This window comes from Anser cygnoides, chromosome 1, assembly GCF_040182565.1.
Source record: "Anser cygnoides isolate HZ-2024a breed goose chromosome 1, Taihu_goose_T2T_genome, whole genome shotgun sequence".
Taxonomy (NCBI): domain Eukaryota; kingdom Metazoa; phylum Chordata; class Aves; order Anseriformes; family Anatidae; genus Anser; species Anser cygnoides.
The window spans coordinates 113,354,985-113,377,871 of NC_089873.1; the positions used below are offsets into that span (position 1 = coordinate 113,354,985).

At 41.3% G+C, this 22,887-nt stretch overlaps 3 protein-coding genes across 19 annotated transcripts in view; 1 reads left to right on the forward strand and 2 right to left on the reverse strand.

Moving 5' to 3' along the window:
* Nucleotides 1-322: 322 nt before the first annotated feature.
* TMEM50B (transmembrane protein 50B) lies at nucleotides 323-12,393 on the reverse strand. 6 transcript variants are annotated; one of them, XR_010825356.1, is made up of 8 exons: nucleotides 12,249-12,393; nucleotides 7,846-8,021; nucleotides 7,078-7,190; nucleotides 5,987-6,054; nucleotides 4,697-4,789; nucleotides 4,415-4,495; nucleotides 4,001-4,058; nucleotides 323-1,892 (listed from the first exon to the last, which is right to left on the reverse strand). XR_010825356.1 is itself a non-coding variant. In XM_048071556.2 (8 exons), exons 2-7 carry the CDS (start codon nucleotides 7,942-7,944, stop codon nucleotides 1,847-1,849), a joined length of 477 nt encoding a protein of 158 aa, XP_047927513.1. In that variant the 5' UTR covers nucleotides 7,945-8,021; nucleotides 12,249-12,392; the 3' UTR covers nucleotides 323-510; nucleotides 1,799-1,846. The 6 variants fall into 6 exon arrangements, 5 of the variants coding, with proteins under 5 accessions (XP_047927513.1, XP_047927511.1, XP_047927512.1 ...); XM_048071556.2 differs by lacking the exon at nucleotides 4,415-4,495 and having other exon boundaries at nucleotides 323-510; nucleotides 1,799-1,892; nucleotides 12,249-12,392; XM_048071554.2 differs by lacking the exon at nucleotides 4,415-4,495 and having other exon boundaries at nucleotides 12,249-12,392.
* Nucleotides 12,394-13,519: 1,126 nt separating this feature from the next.
* LOC106043431 (trifunctional purine biosynthetic protein adenosine-3-like) overlaps nucleotides 13,520-22,887 on the forward strand; it is a 30,135-nt gene continuing 20,767 nt past the window's right edge. For 2 of the 6 annotated variants that reach the window (XM_048071531.2, XM_013192882.3), the window contains exons 1-3: nucleotides 18,466-18,542; nucleotides 20,622-20,726; nucleotides 22,469-22,617. In XM_048071531.2, the coding sequence (XP_047927488.2) occupies nucleotides 22,473-22,617 (145 nt within the window). In that variant the 5' untranslated portion in view covers nucleotides 18,466-18,542; nucleotides 20,622-20,726; nucleotides 22,469-22,472. Of the gene's footprint in view, nucleotides 13,724-18,463; nucleotides 18,543-19,399; nucleotides 20,727-22,468; nucleotides 22,618-22,887 lie in introns of those variants that run through there. The other 4 variants (XM_066978311.1, XM_066978331.1, XR_001211678.3 and 1 more) reach the window with 4 other exon arrangements.
* DNAJC28 (DnaJ heat shock protein family (Hsp40) member C28) lies at nucleotides 14,720-18,559 on the reverse strand. Of its 7 annotated transcripts, none has more exons than XM_048071548.2 (3): nucleotides 18,420-18,559; nucleotides 17,831-17,926; nucleotides 14,720-16,278 (listed from the first exon to the last, which is right to left on the reverse strand). In XM_048071548.2, exon 3 carries the CDS (start codon nucleotides 16,223-16,225, stop codon nucleotides 15,104-15,106), a length of 1,122 nt encoding a protein of 373 aa, XP_047927505.1. In that variant the 5' UTR covers nucleotides 16,226-16,278; nucleotides 17,831-17,926; nucleotides 18,420-18,559; the 3' UTR covers nucleotides 14,720-15,103. The 7 variants fall into 7 exon arrangements, with proteins under 7 accessions (XP_047927505.1, XP_047927500.1, XP_047927504.1 ...); XM_048071543.2 differs by having other exon boundaries at nucleotides 17,723-17,926; XM_048071547.2 differs by having other exon boundaries at nucleotides 18,410-18,511.

Consider the following 22,887-nt stretch of genomic DNA (forward strand, 5'->3'; position numbering starts at 1 on the left):
AGAAGCTCTTCACCTGGTGGCACCCTTAAGAAAACTTTAACTAGGAACTTGCATTAAGGCAAAACAAGAAGTTCTTGCGGAGTTAAGCGCTTACCTCAGGTTGCCCTGTGCAAGTTACTGTGAAAGGCTACATTTGTTTCTCACTTAGTAAAAAAGCCAATACATATTCCTGGGCTACTGAACAAGAAACTGACAGAACTGGAAACAAAAACCTTGGTTTTAATTATAAAGTATAAGCAAGTGTCAGACTTGCTTAAAGGTTAGTACTACTTGGGCTATTAATGGACTACTACTGTACAATTATCTTGTGAAATTCACTATCTGGAGAACACGAGATAAAGTTTATTGCAGTTTTCTGGAATTACAACCAAACAGACAACTTATGTACAAAGCTGTGATGAACACCAGTGAATATCTCGTAACTCACTGCCGGATGATGAAATCAGGAAAGAAGTTAGTCTAGCCAGTAGCACAATTTCAGCTGCAGTTATTTGCTTCATATTCTGTCCACTGGAAAGATTCCCACAAGGGAGCAATTAGATGACTAACAGTATACAGTAACCATGCACATAAATTACATTCTGAAGTTTAATGCCATTTGGTCAGCAATCTTGATACATGGAAAGTTATAAAAGCTTTTAGACACAATATAGATTTGAATGCTTTAAAAACACAGAGAACTTACAAGGAAGTCACCATCAGCAAGATGAATACATAAGATCAGTCCAAAGCTATAAAACATCACTGTTCTCCCTGTCTGTGTGCACCAGCCAGAAGAAACTGGATTTCAATAATGGATGCATTCCCATAAAGTGCCCATGAGATTTAGGGGATACATTTTAACTGGGGCAAGTGGCAGCCCTAAAACTGGCAATTATTTCAACGTAAGATTGTCAGCAATAAATACATATAGTATATTCCCATTTGAAATGCTCACCTTTATTGTTACCTAAGGTGATAGGCAGCAGGATAACTGTTCTTCTATCAGCAAAAAGCTATCCCCTGAAGAAACTCTATGCTAGCATAATTTTAAAGATGTTAATGTGACTCACATTTATTATTTATATTCCTGAAGTGTGATTGGCATCAGTTTCAGGGTTTTTAAATTCCAGTAAATACAGTTAATGCTAATTGTTATCTATTACACTGAGCAGCATGAAGTTAATTCTATGCTGCTACCAAGTTTCATTTGTGCTATAGCAATCAGTCAAGAACAGTTGGTTTGCCATGCAGAACCTACTTAAAATAGGGCCTCGTTTAAAAATTCATAACCTTTTACAAAAAAATAGCTACTTAAGAATTTTATATAACTGTTCAGAAAAATATAAAAATCAACCCTTATCTCAGCATACAATAGAATTTACCCTCACGAAATTCAGGCTTAGCTGGGTCACTTCCACGAGCTGACTACTCCCTTGCAGGTACAGAAGCAGCCCTTGCTGTCAACTCTTGAAAAATGAGCTATAGCTAAACTACACATAAAAATAACAACCCCTTTCACAGGGTACAGGCTTTATTCTGCTTATTCACTTTAGGTTGACCAAAATCTCTCACACGTGAGGGTTTGGAAGATCAAGTCTTAAGAGTTGATGGAAATTCATGTATTTGAAGAAATGAGCCTGACGGTTTCGGAAAGAAAGCCTGACTTTCCCTTTTTAAGATATATACAGTCATATGTACATATTCACAAATCTGTTCTATGAAAAGAGGGAGCTTATTACAGAAACCATAATTTGTCTCAGTTCGTACAATTTAGAAAGCAAAACAAGAACAAATAAATGTAAATATATCTACATACTGAGTACAACATAGCAACTACGGAATAGACAGTGCTAGACGTGAGCTCTCATCCCCATAACTCTTCTGTTCTTCCAAACTTGTAGATCAGTGTACTAAAGAAGGAAAAAAAAAAAAAAAGCAAAAATCAGGCTATACATAAGGTAGAAAAGGTCATTTTAATAGTAAGCATACACTCTTACACTGTTTCCACTGCAATATCAACATCTCTCCAGTAACCTTAACTTTTCTTCAAGTCTGTATCTATTTATTGTATTTATATTTCACTCACTATGCATTACTAAAACCATGAGATCCAGCTGAAGCAACTGCTCAACTAAAAATAGCCAGTCTTGCAGTACAACTCCTTTTAAAAGGTTGGATGCAATTGCATATTGTTCTGAATCAAAAGAAGTCTAAACAAAAACAAACATCATTTCCTTATTGTTCCTTATACTTCTTTTTGCTTAGGTAGAAGGGCACAGCCATACTAAATCGTAACAGGGGAGATGAAAAATACTAACAACAAAGAGAACAACAGTAAGAAGTAAAAAATAAGCTAGACACCTAGGCAATTAACTAGTGAAGAGAACTATTAATACAGCATGCTAAACTAAGTAAAAAACTAGCAGAGTAACAATCGGGGCTGAAGCAAAGTCCTGAAGGAGACACACAGTTCAAGGAATAAAGGTATTATAAGCCAGCATTAATGGAAGAGAGCGTTTCAAACAAAACAAAAGTTTTGGGCACGGACATTGAGAAGAGCATCACAGATTGACCCAGATCTGGTCCAAGGAAAGGAATCTACAGCAACAGATGAAAATCTCAAGTGTTACTGCTTAAAGTAAGTAGTGGGATTAAAAAAAAAAAAATTTTTAAATGTAGTTTGTCTCACAATTTATACCTAGGAAACAAATTTTAGAAGATGAAAGAGAAGAAATAAAGATATATAACATACAGAGTACAATAGAAACTAGGGAAAGACACTTCCAGAAACAAAAAACAGCCTCAGATCAAACTACTGAAATCAGACTGACAATTTCAAGTGGATTGAAACTATTCCCAAAAATCTATCCCCACTGGTATCCATCCCACTTTAGTCATGTGCAATACTGCAGAAGAGAGTTAAGAATTGCTCTTTTCTGCAAGAACAGAACTGATTTTCCCAACAAGGCAGCACAGCAGAGCCAGTTGATCTGGATCACTGCAAAGCATTTGATATGGTACTAGAAGGAAAATTGTTAGCATGGTAATTTAAGTGAGTGAGAACATCCAAAAGAGGAAGTTCTGGGAACTTTTTCAGTGACTGATCTTTGAACTTAGACTAATGCTTTTATTGTCTTGAATTAATCAAATTCATATATTACAGAATGCATTATACATATAAAAAGAGCTGGTATAGATGCACATAGTTGCGAAGTGTCATATAAGGCACTTAATGATGTCAGGAGAAATAAAATGAACGGATTTAATATTACAGAACGCACCATTATGGTCATAGAGGAAAATTTTATCACTTATCATAACTGAAAGTTCATCCAGCAGAAACAAGTTTAAGTGTATCAGTTATCAGACCATTAAATCATTGTTATGAAATAGTCAGGAAAAAAGCAATAGGATGTCTCACCTATTGCTGTTAGGATATATGCCAAGGTATTTGGAGTAGAGATGAAAGTATTATTGCCGTTATCCAAAGACACTGACAATATCCCACCCAGAATACTATCTGTACCTTTGGTCATCCACATTCTAGAGCTGTATATTCAATAAGATCATAAAGAGCTGTGCTAACAAGAGCATGAGGGGAATGAAGACCCTCTCTGAATAGTACTCTCTTTATCTCTGAGAAGGAGTAAATACAGCATTGTTTCTAAACACTGGAGGAAATGGTAGAGAAAGGTAGCAGAATTTAAAAAACAAAGTTTTTAAGAAATAGTTTGGTCGGTTTATAGAATGACTAACGCCACCTCAGTTCTCTGCACAGTGTCAGTTTACTCAGTGACCCAAGAGGTCTCTTACATGCCATCCTCCTCACGTAAAGGTCAGGCTGGGTAACGAACTGAAATACTGGAGTCCTGCACTGTGAGCAGCAAGCTCCACATTGCAGACGATCAAGTCTGGTGTCAGTCTCAGTTACAATTAATTTTCCTGGGGTAACCACGCATAATGGAAGCAGGCGAGTGCAATGCCCCTTTGGAAGGAGAGACTCACCCAGATAACTTACCTGAAAAATATCAATGCATTTTGGAAAAACACTGCTAATCCAGGGTAAACATTAGTGTCTGTAAAGTAAGTAACAAAGGAAATATTAACTTCTTTTGTACTGAAAAAAGTACCTACAACACTATTCACAGTATTATTCTCTGGCTACAAAACTAGATGGCATTGTTCTAGCAACAACAGACCACATTTTCATTCTTCTGCCTTTCAGCTCATGGCAAAAGTACTTTCTATGTAAGTAAAATAAACTTCAACACCAGAAGACAACCTGTAATTTTTAAAAATGATTTTAGATTTCAGTGAAGGGCTTGGTGCTGTTTGGTTTTTTTTTTCCTCTATACAACTTGGTAGTAATTCCTGAATTACAATCACAATTAGTTATCAGTGTGTATGTTTTATATGCCCAAGTGTTCTATACCTGGATTGTTTAAAATGGTTCATAGTGGCTGTTCCTCACTTCAACTCCCTCAAGCATCTCTCATATCCATACAGTAAGGGACTGTGAAGGGTCCAAAAGATTTTCACATTCTCATTATACAGCAAAAAAAAGAAAAGTCAAAAAGAGCTCTCAAACAAAACGCTACATAACAAGATAGATACCAAACTGAAGCAGAGTACTTCGCATCAGATTTGATGATCATCCCAGAAGAGCAGCGAAGCCCGTCTCTTTGCTAAAAAGCTAACCAAGAAGGAAACTTACTCTGTGTAACATAGGCTCCAAAAAGAATCCACATTGAAGCAATAAGCGAACCAAACATCAGCATAAAGCCAATGAAGAGCCAGACACGAGCACCTGCAGGAAACAGTAAAACCTCTGAGAACCATGCAGAGTACCATCCGTAGCGACAGCTGATCCAAGCTACTCCTGTATTACGACACAGTCTCGCTGAAGGTCCAAATGGAAAGGGTTAAACCAGTATCAACGATAACAGAACCCAAAATTTGCCCTCTTTAGTACAGCAGATAGCAGCTGGATTTTAGCAAGCATACTTTAACGAGCAGACACAATTACCAGAAATATCTCCTCATCTGTAGGAAACGCCTGTAACAACATTTAACGTAACTTGTAAGTGGACTAATTACGAGGTACTTTGCCAAAGCTATAGTTTTTCTGAGGTAAGGATGGCATTCCAATACAAAAACTATAAAAAATACCTAGAAAATACATAATATTTACAAATTTAGTATTACAAAATACTAAAAAATACGTAAAACAAACCCGTCCTGTGTTGACTTCAGAAAGATATTTCCAGAGGGGTGAAATCTGCCAGTTAACTCAATGACCCAAGAGGTCCCTTTGTCTGACATGCCACCCTCCTCAAGTAAAGGTCAGGGCAGGATATGAATTGAAATACGGGGGTCCTGCACTGTGACACATTACCTGCTCAAAACGGAGGGGGATGCCATTGAAAATAACCAACCTGTTCGCTCACAGGAAAGGGAAAATATTTACATGCAAAGATTCACTCAAGCAGACTGAAGAATGAAATGCGGGAAAGCATCAAACGCTAACTCGAAATCAGTAAATTCTACCAGACTGCATTCTGCAAATCACACACACACAGATGCTGGGTTCCACACCGTAAGGGAATTATGGATGAACGTAGAGAGAGGACAGCAGGTCCAGAGAAACCACACAGTGGGTGACACACAGAGAAAACAATGTTTGCAATGCATTCTAAAATAAGAAATTCATACTGAACTCAAGCCCCATAGCTTGCCCCAAGGCAGAAATTTATTTCTGGGAACAGCTGCACAGGACATGCAGAGGAGTTTAGGTGCTCAAGCTATACAGAAGTCAAATTTTCCCAAGCTCACCTCCTTAACAAAGACAGTACTTACCTTCAACTGTTAATTTTATACAGAAAATAATTTCACAGAAGTTTTCTCCTCTCCTTAGCTTCAGATTATTTATCTAACCACCACTCAAAAACAAAAAAGCCCTAAATAACCATTCTTTCAATTCGGCATGACTTTATAGTTAATTTACCTGTTCTTCCTAAGCACCCGTCACTGTAGCTGTCTCCTCTCACCTGAGCATTTGATACAGCATTTATCCTAGGAACACAAAAGTGTAGATATTTCAGATTACTAGAAAATAAATTTAAAATCCTAAGTAAAAAGCCAGTGTTTTTTTTTGTTTTGTTTTGTTTTGTTTGGGGTGGGGGGTGGGGGGGTGGGGGTGTTTTTTTAAGATGCAACAAATTCCTGGAAAATTACTGGCATTCTGTACAGCGACACACATTGCTACACCTCCCTTAATGGAAGGACTCCAACTGGATTTCAGGAAAATCACATTCTTGCAGAACCTTTACCCTAAATCTCAGGAATAATAATAGCCAGTAACACGGCGGTCTCTTGCTTGTGATACAAGTTGCTTTTAAATTACTCTACTTGGCAATAAATACCACAAATATTCAAGTGAGACATGCCCCATAAGGACAATATATTTTCTTAAAACAAGTTACACTGCTGTAGAAAAAAAAAAACAAAACTTCCAAAGTATCAAGCATTAAGGCAGCCTTGAACATCCAAAGCCATCTTATATTCTCTTCACTATTGGACGATTCTATAAAAACTATTACTTCTCCCTCAAGCTTGCCACATTTACATCTTTATGACAATAATACCACTATCCTCTCCTACTTGAAGAAGTTTTGGGCCAGAGAGACAGCTGTAGAAATTGATTCAAAACAGGGAAAACCACAAATGTTTTACATTCAGGTAAGCAATTGGGCAGCAATACCTGAACTTTGAGCTAGGAACCCAAACAGTTATTCTAGAAAGCCACTTGCATAAAGGAAGGTTGGCTTTCTTACATTCAGCCAGAGCGCGTAAGAAAAGCAACTTACCTTAAACAGGTCGGGGGGAACAGAAGGAACAATGAACAAACAGACACAAAGGCCACAGATAAAAGAAAAAAGGCTGTAACACTGCCGTGCAAAAAGGTACAAGATTACTCATACGCAATTTATAACCAAGAGATTCCCAGTGCTACCATATGCACATGGGCTAGTAAAAACTGCGTTTAACAGCTCATATTTATTTTATAAATAAAGAACTCCCTTTATATACACTTACATGAAAAAAGCTAGTGTTGAAAACACCCCACAGGTATGGAACGCGTGGTTCATTTGTTCTGGCTTAGGGTAAACTACTGCAGCATCTATCATTATCCACCAACCTGTGAAAAACTTAAAATAAAATAACCAGCATTATGAGGCCAGAAGAGTACAGAGACAGACAGACAAAACATGTCAAATGTACAGGCATCCTATTGCTTTAATTTTCCTTTACCACATATAAACAGCTCTAGAAAGCTACTAGCTTCACATCAGACTCTAAATCTGATAAGCAAGTTCTGCATATGCCTTAACATAGATATTCTCACAGAAGCATTTGAAAATCTGTCACATTTTCTATTCAAATTACATCTCAGCGTATGGCTAAATTCCCTGTACTACCTTAAGAACAAGAATTGAGATTCTAAACATACTTTATACATACTTTATATCTTTTAACTGTTCAAACGTATCTAGTTATGCCAAAAACGCACTAGGAACTTCAATCTGCTTTTGAAGAAGAGATAGCCGAACTGGTCTATCGTTATCAGACAAATGCAAATTTATGTGATCCATAAAAAAGCTGGCTAACGATTACACTTAACCAAAAACCATCCAAGAAATAAATATATTGCATTAAGGTGCAGTTAAAAGTGAAACTTTTGAAAATCTGAAAAACATACAAACAAACAACATGCAACTATGTGCCATATTTCCAAATTTCTTAACCTATTTATGATTCACCTCCTCTCAAGGAGGGACAAGTACCCACGCACTCGTAACTTACCAATACACCTGCAACTATTGAAGCAACGGCGTTTCTTCTTTCACTCCAGTCGATACACTCACATTCTGGCCACCGGAAATTATCTAAGAACCCTGCCATGTCCTCAAAGATTAGATTGCCTTGCTTAGTTTGTACTTATACATGAATTCTTCCATCAACAGCCGTGTCCTAAGTACCTGAAACACAGCCAAAAATGTAGTTAATGCTAAATAGGAAAATCTTGAGATGTTTGACAAACCGTCAGAAGCATCTTCAAACTACGTTTGTTTTTTTTTTTGTACCGAATTAAATATTCGATATATTATATGGGTGCTCTATTGAGCTACATTTAACAAAGCAACCTACCTCACAAACAGAGTTACAAAATAAAGTCTGCACACAAGCCAAACACTTAAGCATTGCACACACAAAGTATTGTGTCTGAAACGGAAGAGAAATTCAATAGAATACACTGTTTATTTAAACGTATAGAAACACAAAAATTAAAGCAAGTAAAAAAGCAGGTGCAAAAAGAAGCAAATATTTCAATCTAAGTATCACCCTTAAACCGTAACCCTCTCTGCCACTGGAAGTTAAAAAAGAGCAAGATGCATACAACAGGACTTCATATGCAGAATAGAACTTGGTCTTTGAGTCTGCCTAAGGAATCCTGGATAAGATACACAAACTCCCAGTCTCCAAACAAGAAAGATAATACAGTGCCTTTCTATCACAGGGGAAAAGAAATCAACTCAGTGAATCCACTAACGGCAAAGAACGCCCCGCTTTGCAGACGGAGGATCAGTCACACAGAATTATAAACATGGTCAGATTTATACACAAAAAGCAAAGCTGAGCAGTGTTATAAGGCAAGCACTGAAACGACAAAGTCCTCAAACAATGTGGTGAGACAGCAGCTGTAACAGATTCTGTGCTACACGACCGCTGTTCTCACACTGAGGTGATTAACAGATGCAGTTTGAGTGTCAGAAGCTGGAATATTTACTGTTTTCTGTTTAGCTGTGACTCACAGCCACGCTTAAGTTTGCCTATACTACAAAAAAAGGCCACCTCCTATGAATAAGATGGAAAACTTGTCTGTCCTCCTGAAACTACTTCCAGAAATCTGTCCACAGTTATGATGCTACCTTGAAGCATTATAATCAACCGGTCCCAAAATTACCTTACATCTGTCAAATATCTGGGCTCAACCGTACAGTTATTTTCCTAGATCACACTTTCACCTAGCAATTTTCAAATTCCTGTTCTTTCTGCAGCTGTCACACAAAATTGCCGTGCTGTCCTAACACATTTTTACAACTGTTCCTGCAGCCCTAACTTTTCTCCTCTCAGAAGGGTTCCCTACGCACTTCGTTTGTTCCTCGCCAGTCCGGGGAAGCGTTATCTTGCTGTGCAGTAATCCCCAGCTCATCCTGCAGTAATCTTCTCTTCCTCCCATACTCGGTCACCCACAGTGGGGTACAGCTCACGGCTCCCATCGCTGCAGGCTGCACGGATCGCACCCTGCGGTCTGGCTGCCCACAAGCAGGAGTAAACACCTAGACAAATGCGCTGCACTGTTCTTTCCTCTACTGAACACAGTTACAAACACTAACAAAGGCGTTATCTTGCTTGTAATTACACTTTCTGTCACTTTCGGAGTGACCGAAGCTGTATTTTCCCCCGGAATTTTTCCTGTAACAGACCCTTTAAACAACATTAACATATCTAACCACATTGTGGCGTCTCCCTCCTTGGACATCCCCAAAAGCCACGAGGACCTGGTCCTGGGCAGCCTGCCCCAGGGGGCCCTGCCTGAGCCTCCAGAGCTCCCTGCCAGCCTCAGCCACGCCGCAATCCTATGAAACTCAACAAAGAGCCTGGATCGTTCCCACAGAGCTGCAGGAAAAAGTCTTGTTACCCCTACCAAAATGCTCCAGATCAAAATGCTGACATGAAACAAAACCAGTTGTTCCCTTCTGTGACTTCAAGGGGTTATCGAGTTTGTTTTGTCAGCTAAAATAATGAAACCATCTTCCAGCACAAAAAAAACACAACAGCTAGCATCTATCCTAAGACCCCTTCAACTCTACAAAGTCAGTAACGATAAACTTTGCAGATAACATCACTGCACAAACCTGCCTTTATTATTAAGAGTTTTTAAACACTGGGTGACAAAACAAAGGCGTTTTGCTCACTTCAAAAGTCTGAGACAACACCTTTCTCAATACCTAATTGTCTTGGATATCAAATGGACTTTTCACAACTGCATTAGTGACAAATGAGTGAAGCTAGGGAGACCAGTACAAAGTTGGTTGGTTTTTTTTTTTAAATACTTTCTCAGGACAGCCTTCTGCCAAAGCATCTTATTTTACCAACATTGTATTTTTGGTGCTTGATGCTGGCTCACAAACCTGCACTTTGCTTTAATCTTCTGTCTGTGCTCAGAAGAGAAGCACCCGAGATACTGTGACTAGATGAGATAAACACTATCTGCTGGCAGCCTTTCTACAGCAAAGATGTGCAACCGACTACGCAATTTTCCTGTTTCACTGGAATGGCAAGCACGGAGATACACGGCACGGAGAACCTGCAGCAGGATAAAGACAAAGTCTAGAATGATTTCTACATGTGTCTAGTGCTAGAAACAAGCTTTGATTTCACAGAGGAAGCTTACTGCAAGAGTACAACCGGCAGTAACGGGGAGCAGAGGGGGTAATGCCACTGGCCTTCTTATAGTACGATCTAAACATTAACTGATGTTATGCAGAATCCTGCAACAGAGTCTTTCACAGAAGTAATTCAAGAGAGCCCCAGTTAACAGTAAGAATAATTAAGCATTTCTCTCACAATAGCTCCCTACGATTCTGTTCTCTGTGTACAGACTTTACAGATACACGGCTGGCAAGTGGTGATAACAGCACCTCTTCCTGAGTTACTGAATGCCAGCCTCGTGCAGCAGCCGAGGCGTGGGTATTCCTCTCCGCAAGAGGACATGGCCATCTCTGACCGAACGTGCACCCGACAGAGGGAATGATGAGTAAGGGCTGCGGGGTTCTCGGAACAACAGACATCAGGAAGCAGACCGCAGGGCGCTGGAGCAATTCGTCCAGCCCAAGGTCCAACCAACAACTTCCCCATGCCGGAGGTGCCCTCGTTTAGCAGGGAAGCAAAGCGCGCATCGGACGTGCTGGAAGGGACTGAGAGTATGGAGCCAGCCCGAGTGCGACAGGTTGGCCACCCGCTCACAAGTTGCTGAACAAACAGCTAGCTGCTACACAGCACAGTCTGCGGTGTTCTGTAGGTGTACGCTTCTCAACACCAGCAGCAGCAGGGAAGGAAGGAAACAATAAGCTATACCTCAGCCACAAAAGGTCTGCGGCACTGCGAAGCTGAGTCTCCACCAAAATCACAGCAGCAAGGCTGAAGACTACCCTCAGACAGGTTAACATGGCACAGACGTAGGTTTTAGCCCAAATACATCCTTCTATACGGACAGAACCCTGATGAATTTTCAGAAGGATGTTTTCAAGTTCTCAAAGGCAGGCGCTGGACTTTTTTTACCTGAATAAAGGTGCAAAACTCACTCTCCGGGTTTAAACTTTTTACCTCCACATACTTCACAGCAAGAAAACAAGCGAACCCCTTGCATTAGCTGTCCTTTGATGCCCTTCCTATGATCTGTCTCCTCCCCCTTTCCTCCTGTGGGCAGACAGGCTCTCAAGAAGCATTTCTCACGTCCAGTAAACAGAAGCACAAGAAGAACACTGGCAAGAACGAATTGGTGACTGAAACATAACAAGGACGGTTATACTTCGTGGAAATAACACTTGGCGGGTTCCAGCACTCGGGTTAGAACTAGCAACGTGTTATTTCGGTGAACGAAGCAGAATGACAACATACCACACGAGAAGTTGAGCTCAAAAGTTGAATCAGCCTCTCTCTGAAATGCACTGAGCCGGCTGGGACAAAACGTTAAAGCAGCGGCAAGGGAGCACAGAAAGAAACACAGAAAGAGATCCCAGAGGAAGCTGCCTCACGGCACGGAAGGGCCCGGGAGCCCCCCGGTGCCACAGAGCGGGGCCTCCCGCTCCCTGAGGGGAAGGCACGACCCGGGGCAGGGGCAGGCTGAGCACCCTGAGGCCGCGCCCCCTGCCTCCCGCGGGCACCGGGCCGAACCGGGCGTTGAGCCGCGCCCCCACCGAGCCCCCCCCCGGCTCCCGCCCGCCGCCCCGGGCAGCCCCGCGCAGTTTCGCTTTCAGTTTCCCTCACGGCGCCCCGGTACCTCCGGTACCGGTCCCCCGGCGCCCCAGAGAGCCGGCGGGGCGCGCTGCGAGCCCCCGGTCCTCCCCAGGGAGGCTCCGGCCGTCCCCGTCCCCTCACAGGCGCCCCCCCTCCCCCGGCGGAGCAACGGCCGCACGTACCCTCCGCGCCGCGCCGGGCCCTTCCGCCCGCTGCCGGAGGCGGGGCTGCAGCGCGAGGGGAAGCCGCTGAGCGACGTGCCCGCCAGCCAATGGGAAGCCGGCGCCGCGCTTCGCCGGAGGCGGGACGAGGAAGGAGAGGCGGCCATTGGGCGGCGCGGCGGCCCACGCGGGAGCGCGGAGGGGGCGGGGCTGAGTGACGGGCGTTGGGGCGGCCCCTCCCTCCTCACCTCAGCCCTGTCCCTCAGCGGGAAGAGCGGGCTCCCGCTCGGGAGGCTCAGCGGTTGGACCGGCCGCTGTATTTAAGCGTGTATTTCTGTCTGGAATCAGCAGTTTGATTTTTTTTCCTTCTGAGGCCAGCGCTGAGATATCAAATTCGAATCAACAATCCGGGGTCAGACAGAAAAATGACTTTTGAAGGCCACCGTCCTGGGCTTTCCTTATCTGCATGCAGTACTTGGCATGACTTCTCTAGAACTACCACCTATACACTGCTCTTAAGATTTTGGTCACGTCAGAGTAACTGGAAAAAAATAACCCCCTTGCAAAAATAACCCCCTTCCCTCATCTGGGACAAATAAAAATTAAAATTAGAGGAGTTTTTTTAATCATCGTTGCACTAAACGTTGATGAAGAAGATTTTGTGCCTGGCAATTTTTCACGACAGCAGCACGAGGCTGATTTAAAGTGCCGAGAGCCAGGTCACATCCACTCCATTTAAAACCGAGTAGCTTTAAAAGGAGCATAAAAATCACTCAGCATGCTGACTCATCCATTATGGCAACTTAAATATTTAAACTGCTGATACTTATCTCCATTGTGAGCCAAACCAGATTCCATCAGAGCTGGATTTATTGGAACTGGGTTTCTATTTACACTTGTGCAATGAATTCGATTTGCAATTAACTCTTTTTAATCTGTCACTAGATTAGTTTAAACACCAATTCAATTCTAATTCCTGTAGAACATAACAAGAATTAAAATCTGATCTTTTTAAGATTACTATGGCCACAGGACTTCCATAAAAGCATATTTAGTTTACAGTTTTCACTGCAAGAACACACAGATTGCACTTTGAAATTAAAGATCTTTCATACAGGTTGCTAAATGTGAGTAATGAGCTTGTGGGGCATTATCAAGACAACACACACTCTTTGTTCCCACTTCACCAACATCCAGGACTTACCTCCTCTATCTGCACGATACCCATTCTTTCCTACGATTTTTGCAGACCTGGAGAACAGCTGTGGAGAGCTACTGAGGAGTACATTTATTACTGGCTGGCCCAACTGATCCACGCACTGCTATGTGCCACTGCCTGCTAATTGAATCTCAACAGAAAGGAGCAAATAGCCATGACCTAATCCCCTTTAACGCCAGGCAGAAGCATCTGTGTAGCCCAACCATCTCAGCGGCATGACCAACAGGCAACAAATGTCTGCACTTCTTGGTTTTGCCACCTTAATTCCTATGAAAAGGTACGTTACAGGAAGCTGAGATTACTCCTGCTTTCTAAAACACTTCAGTATCTTATCATTGTTATCGCAAAGGCTTGAAAGATCTATAGTGTTTACCAATAAATTATTTGCAAGTGTATTTATTAGTAATTATAATTCAATTGACCCATTCTACCAACAAATAATGTTCTGTCTGCACACGAAGACCTCACCTAGATGAGCCAGAGCACAAAGACCAGAAGGAGCACATGCAGCGTCATCCGCCCAAATACAAACGCATGAATCCAGACTCCGTTGGTGCTGAGACATCTGCCAAAGGGTGGTGGTTGTGATCATTATCTAGCTTTAACTTCTGAGCCTCTGAGCTGGAAATTTCCCCTCTGTGGCGTGCCAGCGCCCATGAGACGCCTTCCCACCTGACCAGCAGGCACAGCAGAACTGCTCAGGTGAAGACAGCGACAGTCTGAGTCACTGGGGCATGAGTGAAGACAGGGGCCCACACAGATACCCGTATATCCAGTGACACCTTGTCAAGGGCAAAGTCCTCCGGGAAAATGAGACCGGGTGGGGAGCAGAGAGGTTACTAAACATAAATAAATACCGGGCACTGTGGAGACTTTGCCACCCTCCCAGCCACCACCCCAGAACTTTAATAGGACAGCAACATTTCATAATAAATTCTTTGATGCCACCATTATTTATTATGTGAAAATTTAAATATTTAAATGGTGCAAGCAATTATGTTTAAAAATTAATATTCCCTTCTCAATTCCAAGAAGCCTTGTGGCTAGGTTATAGTTTTGGCCAGTCTTCCTTATTTGCTAGGATGCTGAGACTTCCTTGTGTGTTAAAAAAATAGACTTCAGCAGAATGAACAGTCCAAATCTACAACCAGACCCCCCTCCACCCTCATTTAACGTAACCTTAAAGAAATTAATGTATTTTTTAAAAATGCATGAAACCTGTCAACAATTTATCAGTCGTGAGCATTTACATAAGGAAGGATAAAGGCCAAACTACACGGAACAGTAACAGTTTTACTTCCACTTTGTCCTTAACATCTTTTGTTATGCTTTAGTGTCACTTTATGAAGAGATAGCAGTACTGTGAAGTAATTATATTCCACAATAGAAAAGTTGAGCATTAATTTTGATTTAATCAGAAGTAAAATCAGCTGAAGGATAACTGAGTTTATCTGTTCCTTAACAGTAGTCACAAAGAAATCCATTAAGCACCCTCAACTGAATATGAGACAGCCCAATTCCTTTTAACTGGTGTAATGATAGCCAGGTAGACAGGCGGATTTTACATTTTCAGTGTATCTGAAATTTCTCTAATGCTACAAGTTTTAGTGATAAAGTGCATCCAGAATCTTGACAAGACAGATGAGTTAATATTATCTTATTTCAATGTAAGGTTTAACCACTTAAATAGAGAAGACTTCCACCCAAACCTTTTAACATTTTCCTGTTCCTCTCCCTTTGTGTCTGAATCAGGAGCTTCTTTGTTTTCCATCAAAGCTTTATAAGTCTTTTGTGCTCGAACGATTTCTTTGTCTGCACTGAAGTGCACCATTTGTCTGCTCAGAATAGGAACAACTAAATTGAAGCTGTCAATTCTTTTGTTCAATTTCCTGATATCTTCCATAAATTGCTCACAGATGCGATTCCACTGCTTTTGCCTGTATGGCGTCATTGGCTCTCCGAGCTTACTTCTAGATGCCACTATACTCTTTCTTAATCGCTCGATAGTTTCCCGTATTTCTTTCTGCATCAGGATCCACTCTGGCTGGTACCCATTGTCTATCAGGATTCTGTTCAGGTTGTGAGTCATAGGATCGATATGCGGACAGTCTGAAAATTTCTGCAGAGGTTTTCCTTTCCCACTGAGGTTGTCAAAGTCTCCTTTTGCCATTGATTCCTGGATGAGGTCCTCAACCAACCGTTCAACTGCCTGAGTTATCTTCACCTTCTTGCTCTCTCTCACATCCTTGGCTCTCATAAGGTCAGTCGCGACGTACTGGCTTTCAAGTTTCTGCTTTCGGTATTCCAACACCTGCTCGGTAGCACGGTCCACTCGAAACTGCATGTACTGCTTTTCTCTTTGGCTTGGTGTTCCAAAACCAACACCTTCAAAGCTCAAGTAGTGTCTGTGCTGTGGTGCTTTTGTTTTGAACTGGTCTTCCTCCTCCTCTTCCTTATTCTCATTTGATTTCTTTTTGTTTGCCATATCGCTAAGCACAACTCTGTATGCGTCTTCTACTTTAATAAATGCTTCTGAATCTGCTGTGCTGGAACCGCTGTCTGGATGGTATTTTTTGGCAAGATTTCGATACGAATTTCTGATATCATCAAGGGAACATCCTTCCTCAAGCTCAAGAATTTTGTACGAGGCCTTGACATTGCTTTTAGGTTTGTAACCCGATAGCATTCTATTGCCACACATATAGGAAAATGGCTTCAGGATTCTTGGAATCATTGCTCGATGTGCCGTTAAATGATGCCCTGTGGTGTTAGTCAGCATAACACAAAGCCACTTCCTATTTCTTCAGATGCAGCTACATTATAAACAGTGACCTATAAACACATTTTTTTAAAATTGTAATAAATATGCTTTTTAAAAGAACTTACATCATTTGTTAAAATCTTTAACTTGTTATATTAAAGAAATCCCTACAAAATTTCGAAACAGTATACAATGTACTTTCTTTTGCAGACTAACACAGAATTCTGAATTTCTTGTTGATTACTACTGAAATAGTATTACAATGTAAATGAAAATTAATTCACAATACAGCTTTCTCCTGGCATAGCAACAGCAGCATAGGTTTGTTTTGCACTGCTTACTTCCCAAAAGGTCAAAGCTTTATTGCCTTTCTGCAAACTCAGTGAAACATAAACTGGAAATGTGCTTTCTTGAGCAATAACTCTGCTGAAGCAAATATCTCCCCTTTCCTCTACACCGCTTCATCCAGTCGTCACCTGAATTTTCTCTTCTCATATATGAATGCCCCAAGATCTACTACCGGGTGCATTCTTAAAGGATTTCATTAAACTACCCCCTTGTTGTTTTTTTATAGTAATAACCTAAGTAGTGTTCAGATAAACTACTGTATCCCAGTAGGGCTCACAAATCCTAGCCTCCAATCTCCTTCATTTCTGCTACGTAAGGTTATACATCTGGAACTTGGAACGCATCAGTAGCAGGCAATGTCTCATTCTGTCAGGAATACCAGTGCTTCTGAGTAATTTTGGGAAACAGCAAAAGGAACACCTTTGGCAAATGACGGTATGTATTCATATAAAAAAAAATTATCAAAAGTAGAAAGATACACCCTATAGAAATCAGCTAACTACTATTCTTCATTGATGAAAAGTTCAAAGACAAAGGCCACATATGCTGATAGTGATAAAAAGTCTCCTTTTACAGATTCATCACTGGTTGCAACAGATCCTTTGCTAACTTCCTCTCCAAAGAGGAAACTGGATTAAACCAAGGTTAACTTGAGTTAAAGTAATGAATAATGTTTGTATGTTCTACGTACAACAAACTGCTTTTCTGTACTAATCCTTCTGGAAAGGAGATGTATGTGGGACTGGACGAAAGACTGGATCTACTTTGAATGTTTCCAATTGGTTTTGATACAGATAAGGTATGAAATTATCAGCTTCTGGTTTTTATAATGGATATTACTGACATAACATGGTAAATAAGACACTGTTTTCTCTCCATGTAGGTGGTTGGCAAAGATCATCATTGTTCTATATGGCCATAAAATCCGCATACCTACTACTTAAATGGAAAATCAGTGAATACACCGTCAAAATTCAAAGTGATCAGAAGCAGAATTTCTCATAAATCCATTAATTTGACTTTAACACAGTTGTGCTTAAAAAACTATGGGAACTTGAAATACCCCTTGGGTTGTGGGCCGTTACCAAGTTCTGCTGTAAAGGATTAAATAAGACTAACATATGAGCAAAACTGTTTTGATTCAGACGGTACTCGTTAAATACACACCTAAAAAGCATCGCTCTTTTAAACTCAGGGTGCACTTTAAACAGGAACGAGGTAAAATATCACAGATGTCGCTTCACATCCAGCACTCCAGCAAAGCACCCACCGTACCGTTCGACTGGGACTGACCGCGGCCTCAGTCCTGCAGCAGCACGGGCCGGAGGGGGAGGCTTCGCTTCCAGAACCTTCACTACCAGGACCTTCGCCCTGCCAACGAGAACACCCCACTTAATACCGCGGGCCTCACCCCGCTCCGTTACAGGGCCAGGGGGTGGTTTTCATTCCCCAGCTGATGCAACCGTGCTGTGACCCACGGGGCTGAGTAGGGTGACAAGGACAAGGTCCCCCCCCAGAAGGCCCAAATCCCTCTCTCTCCACACACACCCTGCTGACACCAGAGCCCCAGTAGCAGTCCCCCATTCCCCAACAACTGCTCCCCTTTTCCCCAAATGCTGACCCCCTTCCCCCGTCCTCTTTCCCCCCCCTCCTCCAGCCGCGGTTGTGTCGGGCGGGCGGAGGCTCCCCGCACCGCAGCGCGCCCCTTTTCACCCCCCCGCCCGCCGTTCCCCCCCCTTCTCCCCTCACAGCACCGCACACCCGAGGGCTGCAGAGCGCCTGCAAGGAAGCCTGGGGGGCGGCAGCCCCCTCTGCCCTTCGCCCAAGGACGTCTCCCCCGCCGCCTGCCCTCACCCGAGCTCACCGGCGAGGGGAGCCCGAGGGCCGCCGGCCGGCTGCCTTGCGGCGCCATGCGCAGTGCGGGGCGGCAGCCACAAAATGGCGGCCGCGCTTTTGCTTATTGTGGGTTTATGTTACACGCACGCCTGTAGGTCTCAAACCCCTTTTCTGCCTTAGTTCTCCTGAGTGTATCCCTATAATTTGATGGCAAGTGCCTCTGTCGAGGCTTTCTCTCCCAGGCTTGCGAAACAGCCTTCCCCCGTGAGGTTTCCCTGGCATATTGGTAGTTTTTCACAGCGTGCTCACTCCGTCCCTTAACAGAGTTTGGTGTTCAAGCCTTTGCTGGGCTTGCCCGAAAAGGATGTGTAAGGCCAGCTGCGAGGCTGGAGGGGCTGTGATGTCTGGTGGGTTTGCTGCAGCCTCTGTGCCTGGCCCCGCTGGCTGCCAGGACGGCGGGGCTTCAGCTAACGAAACCCCAGGCCCCACAACCATTCAGGTCCATAGGCTGGAAGGGAGGGCCCAGATGCATGTAGTAAAGGTCCAGTAGTCAGAAGGCAAATTTTGTTTCCTCCCTGAGCACTAGCATCTATTATTAAAAGAAAAAGAAAAAAAAAATAGACATGGGTTTAATTAGCGGGACTTGATGGGACATGGTCAAGCAAATTGCATATCCAGCCATTGAAGTGGTGGCACTGGCGCCTGAAGGGGATAAAGTATTGAGTGGTCTGCTTAATTTTACAGCTTCCAGCATTATACTCTGCTTTTCCTCTTACAGCTTTACCACTATACTATCTTGGTGAATAAATAACGCCGAAACACATTATTTCAGAGAGGTTATCTTTTATTTCCATTAGGAATCAGTTTTCTACATTTTTTATTTCAAATTTGCTTTCTGTAAAAGTCAGATTTTGAAATTAGAAGTTTGCATGTGTATTGTCTTTCTCTGCTGCATATCCAGTTCATCACCTAAGAAAATTACTTGAACAAATAATTGCATTATAAATTGACCAGCTGGAACGAGTACAAATTTAGATTATTTTCTTGAGAGAGATGTTTCAGGGCAGCAGGAATTCTGTTTCTGACTTAACACATCATACATCCTGTCCTATAAAAACAAATTTTGAAAACTTGCGAATGAGAGATACATTTTATCCTTCTTTCATCTTACAAGAAATGAGACTCTTGTTGTGGTATCTTGCTGTTCAGTCAGATAGAAAATGTAAAACAGTCTACAAACCTGAGGAAGGAAGTCTACAAATACTTGCTAAGTGATGCTTAAAATTTCTGTAGCATGCATGTCTCCATAAACCAGAAGGCTCAAGCACAGCATCTGTCCAACAGTACACAAGTCATAAATTGCACGGAATTTTTAAACAAAGTTCTGGATTTACTATTAAATTTGTTTTAGCAGTGTGAAAGAAATGGCTTGTTTCTCTGTTAATGTATTTTTTATTTCTCATTACCTGACTTGAAGACACAAAGATACTGTTTAGTGTTATGTTGGCATACTTTGATTTTGTTTTCAGTAATGAGTGGTGGCATTGCAAGCTTGTCAAATGTTAACTGAATGACTTCAGATACTACTGTGAAAGGATTAGGATGTTGAAGAGAATGGCATAGAAATCGGTAGAGAATAAAATATTATCCTTGATGATGCTTGTATTAAATTTCTTCTGAAGGTAAAATGGGTAGTAATTAAGGGGGAAAAAATTCAAATATGTGGTAGATATTAAAATAACATTTACATATAAATCTAAGGATATATGTTATTGCAGAGAATAGATCTGTGGGAGTTGTGCACTGTTTTTAACTGGAAAGTTTCTGTTTAATCGTAGACCATGAAAGCTATGTTTTATTTTTACAAGTTGTCTTTGAGATTTTTTATCACTTCTTAGAGGATGTAGTATTGCTATTAACAACATGGGAACTGAGCAATGATCTCAGCTTTTTGATATCATGTTGTAACCTTTTTTTTTTAAGGGTTGAATACTATTAACATTGTAGGACTGATTGGTGGGGAGGAGTTGTTTTTGTCTTTAGCTAAAGAAAAATGGAAAGAGGGGAGAATAGTCCACATTGCTGAAGTCTTTGGGGAGGTCTGTTTTGAAGAGCAGGTGGCATTAGGGTGATTCTGCCAGGCTACTACTGTCAGACAGCATAAGAGGGACAGGGCAGCATGCAGGTCTGTCTGCTTCTTTCAGCCTCTCATCCTTATCCCTGGCTTTAGGAGTCAAAAGTCATTTGGATCTGAAGCAGGAGCAGAAGGAAGAACTTAAATCCATCTGGAGGACTCCTCAGCCTTTTGTGTGAACAAACTGCAGGGTCTGACACGGTAAGGATAGATGATTCAAGTGAGACATCCCTCTACACAACCTTTCTTTTAGAACTGTCTGTCTTACCAGCTTTCTTTTCATCCAGTATGCATTCAAGTTGTTTTGCAAAAAATGTCTTTAATGTCCTCACTATGATGTGAAATGGAAATGTACATTTTTTCCACAGGATAGGAGGCACTGCTTGGTTTCACTGTGTTTCCAGTTAGGAATTTGAATTTATTCTGCCTAATAAAACTTTGGTGAATTGTGAAATTATATGTAAGGGAAAAATAGTTTTGTTTTTAAAGACACTTTACTTTTTACTAATAACTGTAGTGCCTAGTGAAACTTTGTAGAGATCATGTTGATGTCTTTGTTATAGATATAGAGGTTGTAACCCTTTTCTTTTAAGCTCACGGCACCTTCATTGTGACTCCAGAATTATTTGTCAAGCAGTAACAAAAGACAAAGGCTGACATTTTGTGAAGTTACGCAGTATTAAGGAAAAAGAAAGAAAAGTCTTTTGTAAGGACATGGGTCTGGCAATTGATAGAGTATTAAGGATATGCTCTGTGTTTATATGCATAGAATGCAACACCTAAAACTTAGAATTTCAGCCAAAAACAAGATTAGCAGTCTCTTAGATAATCCACAGCAGTCTATAATTCCCTGGGACAGCGTACCCGAAGTACTTATATTGTACTTGGACAATTTAATAACTATGAAAATATATAAAGTTAAATTTTATTTTGTTGATGTTAGGTTAGGACATCTTAATACTGTCTTGGGAACTAGGAACATGGTCGTCGATGTATTGCACGCAGTTTGGTGAACATCTTTTCTGAAATATTATACCTCAGTGTCATACATTTAGCTTCTGTTTGCCTTTGGAAGCTATTTAATGAACTCAAACCAATGGTCATGATTTCCTGGGAAAAGACTGATGACATTGCCTGCAAAGCTGTTTTTTTATGGTGACTAATTTATTATCAATTTCCTGGGTAAGGACTGGTTTATGCCAATAGCATCTTCCCTAAAGGTCAGGTGCTGAGATTGTTTTTCTTTCTGACATTTGTCTACATTCAGCACATGCAGAAAAATTAAGTTTGCAGATGTGAACTGTGGTGGGTATGATAATATTTCTGAAATAAATCAAAACTAATTTGCCTAGAAATATTACTGAGGAACTGTTTTAAATGTCAGTGTGGTAGTGAAATTAGCAGTTGTTCTTTTATTGGGCATGCTGTTCTGCTCAAGTTACCCTCTTAGCAATTGTCAAAGTATAAAATCTGTTCTGAAAACTGTCCTTGCTTTTTATTACTGAACATGTTTACTACACTCATGAAAGTTCCTAGATTGACCGCAGTGTTCAGTTTGAAATATCTTGTAAGTTACCTAGAGCATGTGTATGAAACTTTCTGTTCTGTCCTGTGTGGTTGTGTGAAGGACATGATGAGACCTAGTCATGACAAGATTATTTCAGCCTGACTACTTAAGAGAGGAAATCTTGACTATGCTGAAACAACTAGAAGAATTCTCAATGATTTCATTGTGGTCAGTACTTAAACCAAAATGTGAATGCTGCAGCCATCCAGTGATGCTACTGGTGCAGTCACTGTGTTCTGATGTCTTATAGATACCTTTCTGATACAAAGTGGATTGATATTACTTACCATCTTTTTAATATATTTTTTGCTTATTTTTACATGGGTTTGTGAAATAAATAGGTAATGCTATACATGATAACTTTGGGTTTGCACAGGCTAATGGCTGATCGGGTGCTTGTGATCGGCAGTGGAGGGAGAGAGCATGCGCTGGCCTGGAAGCTGGCCCAGTCCCCACATGTAAAACAAGTGTTTGTTGCTCCAGGAAATGCAGGAACAGCTGACAATGGAAAAATTTCCAATTCAGGTAAAAAGGGGGGAAAAATCAAATACCATACCATGCACTCAGTAGTACAGATGTGGAAATTGAAACAAAACTGATCACATTTATATTCAGTCAGTAGAAGATAACAGTTATTCTTTTCTTTTACTGGTACTACGAATTATTTAAGGAATTTTTATATATATATATATTTCTGTATATTTTATTTCTGGATACTAGAACTGCCTAATGAAGCATCACATTGTATCTATTTTTAGCCTAGCTTCTTAAGATAGCAAGGCTTGTGCAAGCCTG